General features: G+C 42.9%; 1 protein-coding gene across 1 annotated transcript in view; it reads left to right on the top strand.

Moving 5' to 3' along the window:
* GTF3C5 (general transcription factor IIIC subunit 5) overlaps positions 1-19,596 on the top strand; it is a 105,334-nt gene that overhangs the window by 14,404 nt on the left and 71,334 nt on the right. The window contains exon 2 of the mRNA XM_086924748.1: positions 5,203-5,437. Within this exon, the coding sequence (XP_086780874.1) occupies positions 5,203-5,437 (235 nt within the window). The remainder of the gene's footprint in view (positions 1-5,202; positions 5,438-19,596) is intronic.

Here is a 19,596-nt window from a genome sequence, read left to right as displayed (position 1 = left end):
GGAATCAGTGAGTGCGTATGTAGTAACTGGTATTGGTGTGTCAATGGTTTCAAGAATGGTAGTTTGTATTTAACACTGGGTGTATCAAAGGTTATATTAGAGTGTGAGGAGGTGTATCGTATTATCACATAAATGATATCATCAATGATGTGATCAGTGATGTCACTGACCATGTCATGAAGGATGTAAATGTGACATCATCAGCAGACGATTGCAGGTGCACAAAATATAGTTAGTACAACCAACTATATAGGAGCAATTTCAATGGTTTTTTAAATGCTAATTCCTAACTATATACGGCCTGAAAGCTATGGTTTTTTAAGTGAATTTGCAAGGTTTTTAAAATGCTAATTCCTAACTATATCAGGCCTGAAACCTATGGTTTAAGTGAATTTGCAAGGTTTTTTTAAATGCAAATTCCTAACTATATAAGGCTTGAAACCTATGGTTTTTTCAGTGAATTTGCAAGGTTTTTTAAATGCTAATTCCTAACTATATCAGGCGTGAAACCTATATTTTTTTTCAATAAATTTCAAATGTTTTGTAAATGCTAATTCTATTAGCGGATAACGTTTATATATGTTATTATCCTTCTGGGACCACCTGAGCAGCCATCTTGTTTCTCAGGAGAAGTGAGGCACAAGAGAGCACAAAACAAGAGCAGAAAACGCGAAAAGGGGGCAGGGTTGAGACCCCCTGACCCCCTAGCCCTTCTCAGGGGGTCCCAGAAGAACCACCAAGTGCAAAAAAAAATGTTTTTTTTAAATCGCAGGGTACGCGCACGATACGCGTACCCTATGCTTACAGTGTGCGTACCCCGTGATTTTTTTTTTTTGCCCTTGGGGGTCCTTTTGGGACCCCCTGAGAAGGGCTAGAGGGTTGGGGGGACTCTACCCTGCCCCCTTTTCGTGTTTTCCACTCTTGTTTTGGGCTCTCTTGTGCCTCAGTTCTCCTGAAAAACAAGATGGTGGCCAACACTTCCTGGTTTGGAATGTTGACAGTCGACTGCCAGCCAATCAGAAACTCGCTCGCGCACGTAAGGGTACGCGCACGTACGCGTACAGTACGCGTACGGTGCGCATATGGAGAGCGCATATAGATATATAACTTGATCAAATTCAATTTTCTCAACAACTACTAGAAGGATTTTCACCAAATATAGAAAAGGTACTACTGCATACCTGTCCCTACCATTTTGCTAAGTTTGGTGTAATTCCGTTCAGCCGTTCGGGCTGTAGCCGTGTCTAAAGGTCCCATAGAAAATGCCATTGGAAAAATTTCAAATTCAATTTTCTCAAGAACTACTGGAGGGATGTTCACCAAACATAGCAAAGGCACATCTGCATACCAGGACCTACCATTTTGCCAAGTTTGGTGTAATTCCATTCAGCCGTTCGGGCTGTAGCCGTGTCTAAAGGTCTCTATGGAAATTAACATGGTGAAAACACGCTTTGGGACCCCCTTTCGGCCCCCGTTTGACGAATCCCCCCGAAACTTCTAGGGAAGGAGCGGAGCTGGCCAAAATTCTGGAAAATTACACACAGATTCCTCAATCGGAGCCAAAGTTATTCCCAATAGAATGTTGATAGATATATAATTTGCTCAAATTCATTTTCTCAACAACTACTGCAGGGATTTTCACCAAATATAGAAAATGCACTACTGAATTCCTGTCCCTACCATTTTGCCAAGTTTGGTGTAATTCCGTTCAGCCGTTCGGGCTATAGCCGTGTCTAAAGGTCCCATAGAAAATACCATTTGAAAAATTTCAAATTCAATTTTCTCAAGAACTACTGGAGGGATTTACACCAAACATACAAAAGGCACTGCTGCATACCAGTCACTACCATTTTGCCAAATCTGGTATAATTCCGTTCAGCCGTTCGAGCTGTAGCCTTGTCAGAATGTCCCTATGGAAATTAACATGGGGAAAACACGTTTTGGGACCCCCCTTTTTTCTCGGCCCCCGCTTGACGAATCCCCCCGAAACTTTCAGGGAAGGAGCGGAGCGCAGCGAGGCAAATTCAAGGAACATTACAGGTAGATCCCTCAATCGGCACCAAAGTTATTCTCAATAGAATGTTCGGAATCTCCTATGGTAACTAGGTCCTAACTATATATACCTACTGGCGACCGCCAGTAGGTAATATGTATACATGTGTGTGTGTGTATATATCTATATATATATATGAGTGTGTGCGTGTGTGTGTGTGTATATATGTGTATATATATATATATATATATATATATATATACACGTGTGTGTGTGTGTGCATATAGGCAACAACAAAGAACCAACAGCGGACTCCCGTAGCCGCACCTCTTAGCTATGTTCCCCTAGTAGTTCTAAACATATAGTGAGAGTTGGTGTGTACAATCCGCTCCTGCACCTGCCGTTGAGAGATGCAAACTGCTGGGCAGATGTACAATACTTCGAGAAAAGTGGAGCGGTGCACTCCCAGATGTGTCTGTTTTAATAATAAAGACTGGCCAGCTCCTATGTGATTCCATTCTGCCATGAGGTGATACGAGGAAGGAGCACTTCACTTCTATGGCTCCAGATTCAATATTCGGGCATTTATCAAGGAGGCCCATGCTGCTTGTGGAGTCACTTATTGACACTTGACTTCACCATTGAACATCACTCTGGGGCCTTACGTGGCTACTTGGTTTATTCCGACCCAGGTTTATCAGCAACCACGGTTCGCCCATCATCTTACTTGCCCTGACGAAGTTCAATCTTTTGAACGAACGCATTGGCTGAGGCTTTTTGCACAGTTTGATGGATTATGAAATAAAGAACCAATTTATCGCTAAGGAACTGCCAGTCTTTATTATTAAAACAGACACATCTGGGAGTTCACCGCTCCTCTTTTCTCGATGTGTGTGTGTGTGTGTGTATATATCTATATCTAAATAAAAATGTAAATGTTCGTTTGTTCAAAATCTAAAATCTCAGAAAGTTCTTCAACCATTGCTTGTAATTTTGACACAACGCTGCATTCGAATAGGTGAGTGTTTTTATATACACAACGTTGGATTCGAATATGCGCGTGTAGAATACGTGCATGTTTTTAATGGAAAGCCAGAACAGACGCATAAAAATGTCAATGTGCGTTAATTCAAAATCTTGAATCTAAGAAAGTTATTCACCGATTGCTTTGAAATTTTGACACAACGTTGGATTCGATTAAGCACACACACACACACACACTTAAATCTCAGAAAGTTATTCACCGATTCCTTTGAAATTTTGATACAATGTTGGTTTCGATTAAGCTCGTGGTTATATATACACAACATTGGATTGGAATACGCGCGTGTCCAATACGAGCGTGTTTTTATTAGAAAGGCCGAAAAGACCCTATCGGTTTGCTTGCTGCGTAAAAACTAAAAGGGACGCATACAGACAATAGTCTACATATGTTAGGATGGACAGTTGATGTCAGGATGGCAGACCGGGAAGTGGGTGGAGGAAGGGGGGAGGAGTTGGTTCACTTTCCAACATTAAGAAATGAGACATAGAGACCACATTCTACATATATTATGATGGACAGTTGGTGTCAGGATGGCCGACCGGGAAGTATAGGACATGCGCGTATTCGACTCCAGACACATAAACATTTATATTTTATTTTTTTCAAAATCTTAAATCTACAAAAGTTATTCTCCGATTGCTTTGAAAAGGGGGGAGGTGTTGGTTTACTTTGCGACATTAATAAAAGACGCATAGAGACAGTAGACAATATATCTTAAGATGGACAGTTGGTGTCAGGATGGCAGACCGGGAAGTGGGTGGAGTGAGGGGGGAGGAGTTGGTTTACTTTGCAACATTAAGAAAGGACGAATAGAGACAATAGACAATATATCTTAAGATGGACAGTTGGTGTCAGGATGGCAGACCGGGAAGTGGGTGGAGGGAGGGGGAGGAGCTGGTTCGCTTGCTCTTCCATTTAACCAGACTGAGCCACGGCAAAGCGTGGCCGGGTACTATATATATATATATATATATATATATATATATATATAATTTCAAGCTGCTACCCAGTAAGAGGTATGATAAGTTCAAAAAGTAAGTTTATTGAGGGGAAGGAAAATTATGATACAGAAAATATAATAACAATGAAGTATTACATACAGTAAAACACTTTAGAATTATTAATAAACACAAAGGATGAAAATGTTATCCAAGTAAGCATATCATATATATGAAAATGACAATAATGTACAAATAGTCGGTGAAAGACTGAAAATTACAATCTATGGTAAAAAATATAGTTTAAAATGAAATGGAGTGTAATGTGGGGAAAGTCATGGAGGCTTAGACACTTCTTGTCGGAGGGGGTTCAAAGCCAAAGAACGTTGGGCACTAGCATCAATAAACAGTGTAATAGTTGACCATAGGTCTGAACGTTTTGATGCCATATGTATCAGGTATACAAAGGTAGAATCCAATCTATGGTTATAACAAACAGCATACCACCATGCTTGATACGACAATTTAGTACAATCTTTCCAATGTTTTGTTATTTGCTGGAAGGCAACTGCTAGCAATACAACTGTTATCCTTACATTAGAACCACAGCTCACCCATATAGGGGATGAACTTCCTAAGAAGTGACACAGAGAAGGGGTAACAGGAACCAAAGATCAAATTGATTTGAGACCAAACCTTTTTCCAGAAATCATGAACAGGTGCGCATGTAAAGAGTAGATGGTATAGATCAGCATGTGGTGAGGAACAGGTCCAACAGTATCTGAGAGTTCGGTGTGTCTAGGGCTGAGAGTAAGTAGGGAAAGTAAAAGTCTGTTATTAATAAAAAAGAGTGTTTGTATAGCATTCGCAGATCTAGAGGACCTTCTAAGCTTAAGCCAGATTCTGTCCCAAAGCTCCACAGACCAAGAAGTTTCCAAATCTTTCTCCCAGGATATCTCAATTTTGAATTTTTCTCTTGGAGCAAGTGAACTATGTAGAAATTTACATATAACAGAAGCCCTAGAATTGTCAATTAGAAGAATACGTAATTTATCTGCAGAAAGAGCCTTGGGGTCAATGGACTGATTAGAAGTTGTGAAGTGAATACGTATGATGTATGATAAAGGAAGTGACTTCCCTAAAAATCTTAATATTTTCTCTTGAGCCTCCTCCAGGTCGCTAGGTTGTTTCCTCACATATCTTCTCTTTCCCTCTTTCTCTAATAGGTTTATGCTGACCCTTCTAAGAGACTTGAGCTTTACTTCCGGCCCAAAGACCCCTATTGCCATCCTGTGTGTGCCAACCGCTTCCCGACCACCAGCATGTTACTGCGGGTGAGGCGGAAGACTGGGCGGCGGAGGCGCCCCGCGGAGGGGGTCCCTACACCTCGTGGGCCCGACACCAAGCAGAAGCTGAAGATGGACGTCCTGGGCATCATCAGCACGGTCTACAAGTTTCAAGGTGAGCTCTCTTGTCTCCTTTTATTCCGTGCTGACAGGTTTCATTGCATTGGTCTTCTCCTTGCTGTTTGAGGACAGTGCAGGGCACTTGTGTCCTGAAGTTTGATTCTGCCTTTGACAGCTGCTGTGGAGTGGGATTCTACCCTTTCCGAGGTGGGGCAAGAATTGGAGTAAACAAATACCCTTGCTTTTAAGGAATTTGCTCCTGAGCAGTTTGTTGAGCGAGCTTATGCAATATAACCAGAATGCATTGCTGTGATTTGTGTGCAGAATGTAGTTGTGTACCTTGTGGGTTTGTATATCTCTGCTTGTCACCCGTGAGGGTATCCAGGCGCTGTTGTAACAAGCCTGCACTCCTTCCTGCTGAAGCGGAACATGTACAGTGCAGGAGCAGTACATGCCGAAGTAGGGAGATACAGTGTAGGCTGTACAAACTGATAGAGCGAAGGCGGGGTGAGGCAGGGCGGTATGAGGCTGGGCACACCGATTCAGCAGCATATGAGGTGGCACTGAGCTGGGGTGCAGCGTAGAGAGGCAGGCTGGATTGAGGCATGATGGACTGAACCAACTCCCACAAAAAGAGGTAGAATGGACGCAGAACAGAATAAAGTGGAGCAGACGAAGGTCCTGATTTAGATCTCTGCGGACACCGGGTCACTCCGCCACAATGGTTACAGATGATCCCGTCTGCTGAAATATAAATCCCATTATATTCTTTTGGATTTGTATTTCGGCGGACAGGATTTCTGTCACCGTTGTGACTGAGTGACCCGTCCGCTGAGATCTAAACCAGGACCTAAGTTAGTAGGACACCTGAGGCCGAACAGACTGGGGTCGCAGCACATGCTGAGAGATGTGCGGCGTAGCAGCAGTAGACGGCAGGACAGGAAAGACTGGGGTCGCAGCACACGCTGAGAGATGTGCCGCGTAGCAGCAGTAGACAGCAGGACAGGACAGACTGGGGCAGCAGCCACAAAATGATGAAATGGGATGAGGCACTATAGACCTAGTCAACATCTGCAAACAGAGGTGGAAAGTAGCAGAACAGAACGAGGTGGAGCAGAAAGCTAGCAGGACATGAGGCCTAGCAGACTGAGGTAGGAGCAGACGTTGGGAGACTGAGGCTGCAAGAGCAGCCTTCATCAAGGTAAAAGGGAATGAGGCAGCATAGGCTGAGGCGACAGCAGACTTGAAAAGAAGGGCTGGGGCAGCAACACGCATAGCAGTAGATCAGAACGAGGCGGCAGCAGCACACACATGACTGACTGAGATGGCAGCACCCTGCGTGTTGGATCAGGATGAGGCGGTATCAGGATGAGGTGGCAGCAGCACACATTGTGTTTGATCAGGATGAGACGGCAGCAGCATAGTGTGTGTTGGATCAGGATGAGGCTGTAGCAGCACACTGTATGTTGGATCAGGATGAGGCGATACAATGTTTGATCAGGATGATGCGATAACATGTTGGATAAGGATGAGGCGGTAACAGCACACTGCGTGTTGGATCAGGATGAGGCGGCAGCAGCACACTGTGTGTTCGACCAGCATGAGGCGGCCACAGAAAACTGTGTTGGATCAGGATGAGGCGGCAGCAGCACACTGTGCTGGATCAGGATGAGGCAGCAGCAGCAAACTGTACTGGATCAGGATGAGGCGGCAGCAGCACACTGTGCTGGATCAGGATGAGATGGTAGCAGCGCACTGAGTGAGGTATCAGGATGAGGTGGTAGCAGCACAATGAGTTGGATCAGTATGAGGCGGTAGCAGCATACTGTATATTGGATCGGAAGGAGCCGGTATCGGCACACTGTTGGATCATGATGAGGAGATAACAAGTTGGATCAGGAGGAGGCAGTAACAGCATATTGTGTTGCATCATGATGAGCCGGCAGCAGCAGAGTGTGTGTTGGATCAGGATGAGGCTGTAGCAGCGCACACAGGACTGACAGATAGCAGCACTCTGTGTGTTGGATCAGGAGGAGGCAGTAACAGCAGATTGTGTTGGATCCGGATGAGGTGGTAGCATGTTGGATCAGGATGAGGCAGAACAGGCTCTGTGGCCATATTAGCTGAAGCAGCAGTAATACAGACGAAATACCAACATGTGCTGAGTTACATCAAACTGAGATAGCAGTACACGTGGAGGTAGCAGATGAGTAGAAACACAGGCTGAGGCAGAATATACTGGGTTAGCTGCACACATATTGGCACCACGTGCCCATCTACTGCACAACAAAGATACACCCAAAAAAAACCACAGCACACCAACTCACTCTCCAACACCGTCTCCACCACCTGCATATGCAGACCCTTCAAAATGCCTTCTTAGCCTGCTGGACGAGGAACACGGTACAGAAAAGCTACACAATTGCTATCCTAATACAGCAGCCACAAGATGATGAAATGGGATGAGGCACTGTAGACATAGTCAACATCCGCAAACAGAGGTGGAAAAGTAGCAGAACAGAACGAGGTGGAGCAGAAAGCTAGCAGGACATGAGGCCTAGCAGACTGAGGTAGGAGCAGACGTTGGGAGACTGAAGCTGCAAGAGCAGACTGCAGCCTTCATCAACGTAAAAGGGAATGAGGCAGCATTAGCTGAGGCGACAGCAGACTTGAAAGGAAGGCGGGGGCAGCAGATCAGAATGAGGCGGTGGCAGCAGCACACACAGGACTGACTGAGATAGCAGCACCCTGAGAGTTGGATCTGGATGAGGCAGTATCAGGATGAGGCGGCAGCAGCAGCAAAAGGGATACATGGAACAGGACCGCTCTTCATCAGGAATAAAATCACCAAACGCATTCAACAAAGGAACCTCTGCTCTAGAGAGGCACCGCACCTCAAAATCCCAAGATATATGAAAAAAACATGGGTGGCACATCATTCTCTGTTCAAGCAGCTAAACTATGGAACTCTTAACCCCCAGCATAAGATCCACCTTATCTTCAGAAAACGACTCAAGAATTGGCCCTTCCCCATATAACAACCAAAAGCAAACAGAAATATACAGCATATCTCTCTGTATATAGCACTTATTGTACTATATATATGTTCCTATAATTGTTCAAAATAAAAAATATATATGTGTGTGTATAGCTATTCATTAGTTCTGCTTAACAAATGTACATATTACTGATAGTTACATTATTCTGTTTTTAACATGTATATAAGTGACTGCATAAATAAGTACATCTTTAATCCTAACTATCTGCAATTCTTTCACTATTGATTTACGAAAATGTGTGTGTGTATATAGATATACACACACACACATATATATATATATATATTACACCAAAGTGATCCTTATGCTTGAAAAGCGCTCGACAGCGGGTGCTCTGCAAAGGGGCCGAATCCTGACCCAAACAATTTTTTGACACAATGGAAGCGGCACTCCTGGATGGTTTTTAAGCTTATTTATTCAGCGTTTCACCCCACCAACGCGTTTCAGCCAATCTAGGCTTTTGTCATGGTCAGTAAGTCCTTCCTTACTTTCTATATTTATACTTTCCCATATCTGCCCTTAAGTGGCATTTTGGGATATGTAGTTTTTACACAAAATTACACAACTTTATACAAACAGAAAGACAATGGCGCTTAGTGTCATTATTTTACATTACAATCTATTGGCTTGCTTTGTTATTAGCCATGGGGTGTTTGTTTGAAAGTTCAATTTCAGACATAGTATTTTGGTTTTGTGCCCACACCAGTTTCTTACTTATTATGTCCGGGCAGTGGTTACATTTCATTGTTATATACTCTTGGGTTTAGTACCCATTGCATAGGACTTCATATGTTCTCTTGTTCTTGCAGCAATTGTACTAGCTCAGTTGTTAATCTAAGTGTGCATAAAGTTCCTCATCGTTGTTTATGCCTCTTGGGCTCTTTGTCCTGATTCTTATGATTAGACGCGATTCCATTTGGCGTAGTTTTCTTACACGATCTCCTCATCGATCTGCTGGAGGCAACATCTTGATCCCAAAGAAACTCATTGCTCGCCAGTCTCCTTTTTTGGCAGGTACTCAGATGCTTTGCTGTTGCATACGTCATGTTCGCATTTTTGACCGCACGTATTTGCTCCAGAATTCGTTTTTTCAACATACAGGTTGTGCTCCCTATATATCTCATGCCACATTTACATTCTATCATATAAATTACGAACTTTGAAGTACATGTAATGTGTTGATCACTTTGCATGACTTTGCCATTTGGTTCCACAATTTTTGTCATGCTTCGGCCTATTTTGCATGCTTTACAAGAATTGCATGGTTTGAAGCCCTTGCGTTGGTCAGTTTAACCAGTTTGTTTGTTGTTTTGTTTGAAAGTGACTCTTTACCAAGAGCTCTTTGAGAGAGATGTTTTTCCTGTATGTTATTGTTGGCATTTTGATGCAAGAATGGAATCACCTGCACTCCAAGGTTAACTACGGTATCCGGTACGGTGCACAAGAAAGTTAAGTGTTTAGGGTGATCAGGATGCTGCCCTTACTGTCCAAGAAGGGCAGGAGGTCAAAGGTACATGCGAAACCTTGTAAGCACAAGGTGGTTAACCTGAGCACTCCTGTGTGCTAGATGAGCAAAAAGGTACTCAACAAATATGATAATCCAAAGTTTTATTCACTTTGTCGCATTCAGTTGGTAGAATGTATAATCACAACTTGTAATCCAAACAATCCAAATGATCCTCATGTAAAAGGAAACAAAATAAATGTTTTTGTCACGTTTTAGTATCCAAAGATTTCAATGCGTGGCATCATTTACATGATTCAAATCCCCAATGCATTTCGAGCCAGTGGCTCATCGTCAGGGGGTAGATGCTGCAAACAAGAAAATGGAAGGTATATCAGTCAGGGGCCGAGTGTGTTGAGAAAGTAAACAAGCTGATAAGATCAAAGCTGGAGACAGGTGCTGAACGAAAGGGTGTGTCAACATACAGGTGAGAGTCCGAAAAGTGGGTGAGACCAATGAAATCGGTGAGGTTAGGAGAAGATTAGGAACGTTATGATGAGTTAGTCACCCGACTTAAAACGTGAGGCTGCCAAAAAAGTAAAGATCGTGATGTAAAAATTGAAGACGCGTAAATACGAACGTGCGCCCTGTAACCAAAGAGTTATCCAGTGTCGGAAAGCGTTAGTGAAAAGGACCAGAATATATTCCCTGAAACTAAGAGAAACTGACAAGCATTTTGCGGTAGAATCACGAACGTGCACACCAGTGAAGTGCACGCTAGGACAATGTGAAAAATCGACAGTAAGGAAGGATGAAAAGTCCTTACCAAAGATCTCGGGATTAGTAGGTGAAGTAACAGCTGTAAGACGCCATCCGGTAAACGCGGTGATGACTAGTGATTCGGCGCGTGCGCGTTAATTTGTGAGATAAGTAATAATAGAGAAAGGACTAATTCTCAAACAGTGTGGTGATGAAAATAAACGAGCCACTGCGGGTGAAACCGTACGAAGAAGTGGTAGTTTTGACAATGCACTGAAAAGGGAAAATAAAATGTGTGAAAAGTGTAAAATGGAAATCGGAATTCTGTGGGATATATACAAAATTATGGGTAAAAAGACAATAAGAGTGAAAACTAAGAGGTAAATAAAGGGTTCAAGAAGAGAAGAAGAGTACGAAGAAACAGAAAAAATACAATTGAATAAATCTACCATGTGGGTAAAAAAGGAAAACAAGTATTTACAGGAATCTATAACAAGATTCAGTAAAGGAATGAAAAAACATTAATGTATGCATGCACAAAATGTTGAGCAACCAGCAATCAACATATCAATCGAGAGTGTAATGTTTGTTCAAAGAAAGCTGCTAAATTCCAGACGTTCATTGAGTCCCTTGGGCACGGTGGAACCAAGTTTGAAAATCCAGAATAGTTCTCTTTGTAGTAAATATTTTTTGGGGTCAATGCCCTCAGGTTTGGCAACTGTTTCAAGAACAAGAAAGCGGATTTGGCTGTTGTTGTAGTTTAGCTGGGTAAAATGAGCGGACACACAAGATTTGAGATTTTTGTTTCTGATATTACTCCCATGTTCATTTAAACGTGTCTTTATCTTGCGCTCCGTTTTCCCAACATAGGGTAATCCACAGGGACACTTTAAGAGTTACGCCACGTTTGTGGTGTCACAAGTTGCATTGGTTTTGAGAGAAATCTGTTTGCCAGAACTGGGATGGTTGATGGAAGTCCCTGGAATGATATTGTGACAGTTTTGACAATTATGACATGGAATGGTTCCTTTGTATATTGTAGGTTCAATGTTGCGTGGTTTTATTAGTGACCGTAAGTTCTTGGATCGCTGGTAAGCGAAAATGGGCATGTCATTGAATAAGTTATTGAAATCAGGTTCAAGTTGCAGTATTTGCCAGTGATTTTTTTTTATTTTTTTTTATTTTTGGTAAACTTTTATTGGTACTTAAATCAGTTACAACCAAAGCAGTACAGACCATCATAATGATCAGCCATCAGGACAGGAGCGGATAAAACAAAGCAATTAGTCCATAGCAGCAGGAAGCTCCGCTCCACAAATACTCGGTTGTAACCCAGGAAAGCAGTCTTACCAGAAGGTAACAGGATTAAAGAAGGTTTCATTTTAAAAATTAAATGAGATCTGTGGCATTACACGTAAAACAGAACAAAGCAAGGGATATTCAAGAAGCAGGATGGTCATAGTCCGGATTACTGTCGGTAAGGCATGGAAGTTCCAATACAGTATCAGGATAGCCAGTGAGTTTTAATGCTTTTTTTAATTAAGTAGCTTTTGGTGGGAAACTTGGAAACGAACACGTTGGGTTGTGTATTCGATCTTATTTATCAGTCATCTCAACAGCGTCAATGAAAGAATACAATTTACACATCATTTCGACCATACCAACATAGCTTTTCTGGATGTAAACATCACTTTGAAGGATCAGAAATTGGAAACATCCATATACATTAAATCCACAGACCGGAACAATTATTTACAGTATTCCAGCTTCCATCAACCCAGTCTCAAAGCTCATCTACCGTACTCACAATTACTAAGGGCTAGGAGAATAGCCTCCACTGAAGACTCATTCACGCAGGACAGTACTAACATCATGAATAAAATTCTCTAAAAGGGGCGATCCTCAACGAATCATTGCAGCAGCTTACCAACGAGTGTCCTCCATTGACCGTTCTACATTACTGAAGCCTAAAGTAAAAATAAGATTGGATACACAACCCAACGTGTTCGTTTCCAAATTTCCCACCAAAAGCTACTTAATTAAAAAAAGCATTAAAACTCACTGGCAAATACTGCAACTTGAACCTGATTTCAATAACTTATTCAATGACATGCCCATTTTCGCTTACCAGCGATCCAAGAACTTACGGTCACTAATAAAACCACGCAACATTGAACCTACAATATACAAAGGAACCATTCCATGTCATAATTGTCAAAACTGTCACAACATCATTCCAGGGACTTCCATCAACCATACCAGTTCTGGCAAACAGATTTCTCTCAAAACCAATGCAACTTGTGACACCACAAACGTGGTGTATCTCTTAAAGTGTCCCTGTGGATTACCCTATGTTGGGAAAACGGAGCGCAAGATAAAGACACGTTTAAATGAACACAGGAGTATTATCAGAAACAAAAATCTCAAATCTTGTGTGTCCGCTCATTTTACCCAGCTAAACCACAACAACAGCCAAATCCGCTTTCTTGTTCTTGAAACAGTTGCCTAACCTGAGGGCATTGACCCCCAAAAATATTTACTACAAAGAGAACTATTCTGGATTTTCAAACTTGGTTCCACCGTGCCCAAGGGACTCAATGAACGTCTGGAATTTAGCAGCTTTCTTTGAACAAACATTACACTCTCGATTGATATGTTGATTGCTGGTTGCTCAACATTTTGTGCATGCATACATTAATGTTTTTTCATTCCTTTACTGAATCTTGTTATAGATTCCTGTAAATACTTGTTTTCCTTTTTTACCCACGTGGTAGATTTATTCAATTGTATTTTTTTTGTTTCTTCGTACTCTTCTTGAACCCTTTATTTACCTCTTAGTTTTCACTCTTATTGTCTTTTTACCCATAATAATTTTTTGTATATCCCACAGAATTCCGATTTCCATTTTACACTTTTCACACATTTTATTTTCCCTTTTCAGTGCATTGTCAAAACTACCACTTCTTCGTACGGTTTCAACCGCAGTGGCTCGTTTATTTTCATCACCACACTGTTTGAGAATTAGTCCTTTCTCTATTATTACTTATCTCACACATTAACGTGCAAGCGCCGAATAACTAATCATCACCGCGTTTACCGGATGGCGTCTTACAGCCGTTACTTCACCTACTAATCCCGAGATCTTTGGTAAGCACTTTTCATCCTTCCTTACTGTCGATTTTTCACATTGTCCTAGCGTGCACTTCACTGGTGTGCACGTTCGTGATTCTACCGCAAAATGCTTGTCAGTTTCTCTTAGTTTCGGGGAATATATTCTGGTCCTTTTCACTAACGCTTTCCGACACTGGATTACTCTTTGGTTACTGGGTGCACGTTCGTATTTACGCGTCTTCAATTTTTACATCACGATCTTTACTTTTTTGGCAGCCTCACGTTCTAAGTCGGATGACTAACTCATCATAACGTTCCTAATCTTCTCCTAACCTCACCGATTTCATTGGTCTCACCCACTTTTCGGACTCTCACCTGTATGTTGACACACCCTTTCGTTCAGCACCTGTCTCCAGCTTTGATCTTATCAGCTTGTTTACTTTCTCAACACACTCGGCCCCCGACTGATATACCTTCCATTTTCTTGTTTGCAGCATTTACCCCCTGACGAAGAGCCACTGGCTCGAAATACATTGGGTTTGAATCATGTAAATGATGCCACGCATTGAAATCTTTGGATACTAAAACGTGACAAAAACATTTATTTTGTTTCCTTTTACATGAGGATCATTTGGATTGTTTGGATTACAAGTTGTGATTATACATTCTACCAACTGAATGCGACAAAGTGAATAAAACTTTGGATTATCATATTTGTTGAGTACCTTTTTGCTCATCTAGCACACAGGAGTGCTCAGGTTAACTACCTTGTGCTTACAAGGTTTTGCATGTATTGTTGGCATTTTCCCTACGATTTTACCAATATCAGGGTCCCCTGATATCAGGTGGCTGTACTTTTTCATTTTATTTGCAATGCATCCACTTTCCTTACCAAAGGTGGTTATAAATCTCGGAGGATCCTTCTCTTGAGCAATTTTTTGTTTTTCAATCAAAGTTTCTGTTCTTGTTTTTTTGATCCACCCTTTTCTTGCATTTATCCAATATGCGCTCATTATATCCTCTCAGCCTGAACCTGTTTTTGCTCTGTTGAATTCTCTTTTCCGCATCCTCTTCAGCGGGCCCATCTAAGGTTGGATCAATAAGAGGCTCGACCTGGCAATTAAAATCGCCTCCTATAATCAATTGAACTGCTGGATCCAAAGTTGGTATGAATTGGCCCAAATCCTCTATAGCACCTGATTCTTGCCCATTTTGCACAGGTCTAGAATAAACATTAATTAGGGCTATTTGTGCCTTTGAGGCAAGTGTTAAGAGAACACATTGCACGTCGACGGCATTCGATGGAATCTGCTAGGCTTTAACGCCAAGGTGTGTGCCCACCCAAATGGTTAAACCACCTGACGGTCTCCCTCTCCCCTTCATAGTATTGTAAATTTTATTTGTTTGATTAATTAAAATCTTACAAAAAAGTTACCTTAGAAAAAAGATTTTCAGCATCATTACACATTTAAAACATCGTACAAATAGTAGGTGTCATTAAAAGTAATAGAAAATGTCATTAAGTAATGACTAGATAAAATTTTCCTTAAGACCTTTGGCAATCACATTTAAAATTTTTACAAAAGCAGCATTCATTGGTAGGTCGTTCGAACTTAAGCACGCCATTATTGCTTGTCTACAGGTTGTTATTTCTCGTGCATTAAACAACCTCCTAAGGATTAATCTCCTTTCTGAGTCGATGGCAGGGCACAGACATACCAAGTGCACAATGTCTTCTTTTCCCCCCTTACAAAGTCTGCATAAAGTATGACCCTCGTTTGACTTCCAGGGCGGAAGATGACACAACCCTGGCCATAGCCCAAAGCGTGCTCCTATAAATGTTCGCTTACTTTGGACTGACCATGCAGTATAAAGATAAGGTTGGGCTTGTCTTTTTTTGTAGCCGTTTATGATCGGCCATGAGTGCTTGCGTTTTACTAATAGGGCTTTGTCTTTTAGCAGCGATAGGTGAGTAACCAGCTTATTGATTGTTTTTTTGAAGCTTTCCCGCGTTATTGTGTTTTCCCAGATTGCTGATATTCCAAATTCTTCTTTTGCGTTGTTTAGGTATTTCCATGCTTGCAGTTTCTGGTTATCTTTCACCTCTCTCCACAAAGCTATAGACAATTGATTGTCCTGATCATTTTTTACTCTATTCCAAACTTCATAGTAGCAATGATGTTAAAAGGAAGCCAAACCTGCTCTCTGGTATTCTTCCCGAGCCCACGTCTCCTGGAATAAGCAGACATCATAATTATCTACAAAACATCCTCAGTCTGGGCAATTTATTCTTAATTCCAGCCAGATTCCACGACAGAATTCGGATACTGTCGCCCTGTATTCTGGCTCTCCGCTGTATCTCAATGACACTTTCACACAGGGCCAGCGTATCATCAGAATACAATACAGGAGAATTGCCATCTGCCCCAGCCAGTTCTCCAGTGGAGTCCCTGAGGGCTACTAAGGGTGATGCATCTTGGGCTCCACCTTCCTGTATAGTCATTGATGGTAAACCAGAAGATGGAGCACCCTCTGCACAACTCCCCCCAACCAAAAAGGGCCCACAAAAGTCCACTGCTGCCCTCTGTGTCTGCCGGAGGATTTTGGAGTTTTCCCTTTCCTGGTGCTCCCCTCCCAGTCAGTCCACCTTCTCCAGACCTATTGTTCACCCTGATGTTGAATTGGGGATACCTACTGTACAAGTCCCATCTTCTCTCATTTACAATCTCAGGGCCCATTTTTTGCAATATCGGTGCTACACTATCTGTTGGTATTTTGTGTTGCTGTGGATTGAAGAAATCTAGGGATCGGAGACTAATACATGTTGGGGCATTCTGCTGGTTAGTTGGAGTGTGGAGTACATTTCTAACAGAATTAGGACTTTTAAAGTTGATGATAATACAGTCCCCTGGTTCTACTTTCCTACTTGTTCCCACCCACCCTACTCTTCGCACCATAATTATTTCCCCTGCTCTGGCATGCTCAAAGCGTTTATATCTTGCAAGCCAAAACAGGCATTTATTCCTACGTTCGAGTGGGGTCTCTTTTGCGTTGGATGCAATTGGTGGAGTTTCTGTCAATATGACAACATATGGGGCACATGCGGGGGGAAATTTATGTGGGGTAAATTAGATTCACCAGGAGTAGTCCCAGCAACTTGATGAGCATGTTCTACCCGCCCCCTCATGTTGTTATCAGTGCTCATTATTGGGAGGTTAGAACTATTGCTACATCTTGCAACGGGGGGCTACACTCTACTCTCTGGGCCTCACCGGGGTTGTTATTATTCTTCACCTGTCTACTTCTTCCTGCCCCACCATCGGATATAGTAGATGGGTCCTCCATAATACGTTCTCTCCCTACTGCATATATTAATGGTAGGGTGGCCCCATCACCGCCACTTTCCATCCCTCCCCTTGTATTCTTTATGATAGTTAGGCTGTGCGGCGTCCCCCCCCCAACCCCCCGCCCCCCCTTTGCCATCACTTTCTCAAGTGTATCTAATCTACTGATTAGAGGGGATTATTCAGTTCTCAGTGTATCCCTCACTTTATCATGTAAAGCGACCATTAAGTTGCGTGCCCATGGTGGATAAAGAGTATCTCCACTGGCGGGTTGATGTATAACCTCTTCAAAATCATACCCTATACTATTATCCTCCGTGACCACATTCTGAGCACAGGTTTTTTTTCCCTAGAGCCAGCCTCATCGGTTGACTTGTGTTCACCATTCTTGGGGGCAGTTGTGCTTGATCTTCCCTTTCACAAGACTTTTTTGGGGAGAATATCCTAGGTGGGCGTCTTAATTTGTAAAACCTCTAGTGGTTGTGGTGTAACTACTGGTGTGGGTGGATCCGGTGTTTGTATGAATATATCCGGAGTAAGTGACAGCCTCTGCTCTGTTAATTAAATTTCTGTATTGACCACCCCAATCGCCCTCTGTAGCATTTTGTCTATCGATGTTTGTGGCAATGCAGGAACAGGACCAGTTTTGTTTCTACTTGGGCCCACCCTTTTCCCCATTTTTCCACTCCCTATCTCTTGATTCATAAATCTAACTTAACCCCAAAGGCAAATGGGGAGAAGTACACTACCCAGTGTAGTGTGTACCTTTTTTTTTATCCCTGCTACCCGCAATACAGCAGTCCACAAATTTTAGCGGGACACCCCGCAGTCCAAATTTTTTTTTGTGAATTTCAAAGGGGCAAAGCTAGTAAAGTCTTAGGCCATCTTACCCATATAGCACTGCATCATTGCCCACTAGTTATTGCCACTGTGTCTATACCTCTGAGTCTATGTAGGGGGGGTGGGTAGGAGGCTTACCCGCTCTTTTTCTTCTCCTTTCACAACACTAATCCTTTATGAGTTCGGTAGTAGCGTAGTACTCGCCAAAAAAGCGATTCAACACCCCAATAGGGGTAACGAGCGCTATATAAATGTGAACCTTTTTAGGTCGAGCCTGTCAATGCGCTTGCGCATTGAGCTTGCGAGAGATATTGGGGCTTAACGAGAGCTTAACCATCGGCGGCGATTTGATGCTGTGCCTGTGAAAAAAGCGCGTGCACAATGCACATCAAAGCCCCAGCCTCCCTCCCAGAAGCTTCCCCCAGTGTGCGCTCTGCCTCAGGCATTTCTCCTCCCCTAATTATTCACGGCCGGCCGGCCGTACTTTCACTTTCACGGCCGCCAGGCCGTGTCTCGCGTTTATCCTCCCCCCTTCCCCCCCTCCCCACAGCAATGCCAAGAGCTTTTTTTTATTTCACCCTCGTTTAACTTGTTTAAGCTGTATCTCTTTGTAGCCGGAACTGAATTGTGCACCTTGTGCCACATGTAGTTTTATTCCTTGTGTTCATTTACTCTACTCCATACTCCGACCGGAGCCTCGTTCAACTCCAGTTTCCACATTTCCCTCTCGCACCTTGCTTCTACAGGTCCCTCGAGCACAGAAGCACCCGTCTGTTGCCAATTCTCCACCCTGACCTGACCGTACCTACAGCCTATAATTTTACCCGTGAACTGGGTTGGAACTATCACCTGGTTACAGGTGAGTTCAATCCCGGACATGTTGCGATCTCCTTGGAAGTTATTTTGTCTTTGCTCAGCTTCAACCTGACTCGATATGCCACATTGTTGACCTGACATCGCCATCCGCCCCCTTCTTTGTCTTTCTCCCCCCCCCCCCCCCCCCCCCCCCCAGATCCTCATCACGCCCTTGCAGGTATTTCTCTCGACTTTCTCTTTCTTCATCAGCTATAATTGCACGTTCACCGTGAAAATTTCGCACCACGAATGCGCACGCACCTTGAGATAATAGGATTGTGTCTGTCTCTGGATCTATCTTTCCACAGTCCGCCTCTGCCTTGCTCTGTGTATCAGCCTCCCTGTCTCTGTGATTTCCACTGTGTCTGTCTCTGCCCCTCTATCGTTTCCCCTGTGTTTCTCTTCCTCTCTGATCCGCTCTCTGCTTCTGCTGCTTCTCTTTCTTTGTCAATGTGTCTGTCTCTGCCCCTCTTTCTCTCTTCCAGTGCTTGTCCCAGCCTCTCTCTGACTGCCTGTTTCTTTCTGTCCCGCTGTCTCTCTCGTTTCTACTTTGCCTCTCTCACTTTTCAACGTTCTATCTCTGCCCCGCTCTCTATTTTTGACTTGTTTTATTAGCCCAGGTATTATCGTGTGCACTCCAATTACAAAGCTATACAGAATTCTTGGAGCGTGCAGGGTTGTTTTGCATCTTCGAGGGTCCTTCACGTGTTCAAACTAACAAACTGCTGGTGTGACATGCTTTGCTGAACAGATGTTCCTGCCACGCAGACACATGCCCTCTAACCCTTGGTTTGTCATGGAG

The sequence above is a fragment of the Lissotriton vulgaris genome, chromosome 5 (genome assembly GCF_964263255.1).
Source record: "Lissotriton vulgaris chromosome 5, aLisVul1.2, whole genome shotgun sequence".
NCBI classification, from domain to species: Eukaryota; Metazoa; Chordata; class Amphibia; order Caudata; family Salamandridae; genus Lissotriton; species Lissotriton vulgaris.
The sequence above is the reverse complement of the archived record's forward strand: the minus strand, read 5'-3'. Positions and strand labels throughout refer to the sequence as shown.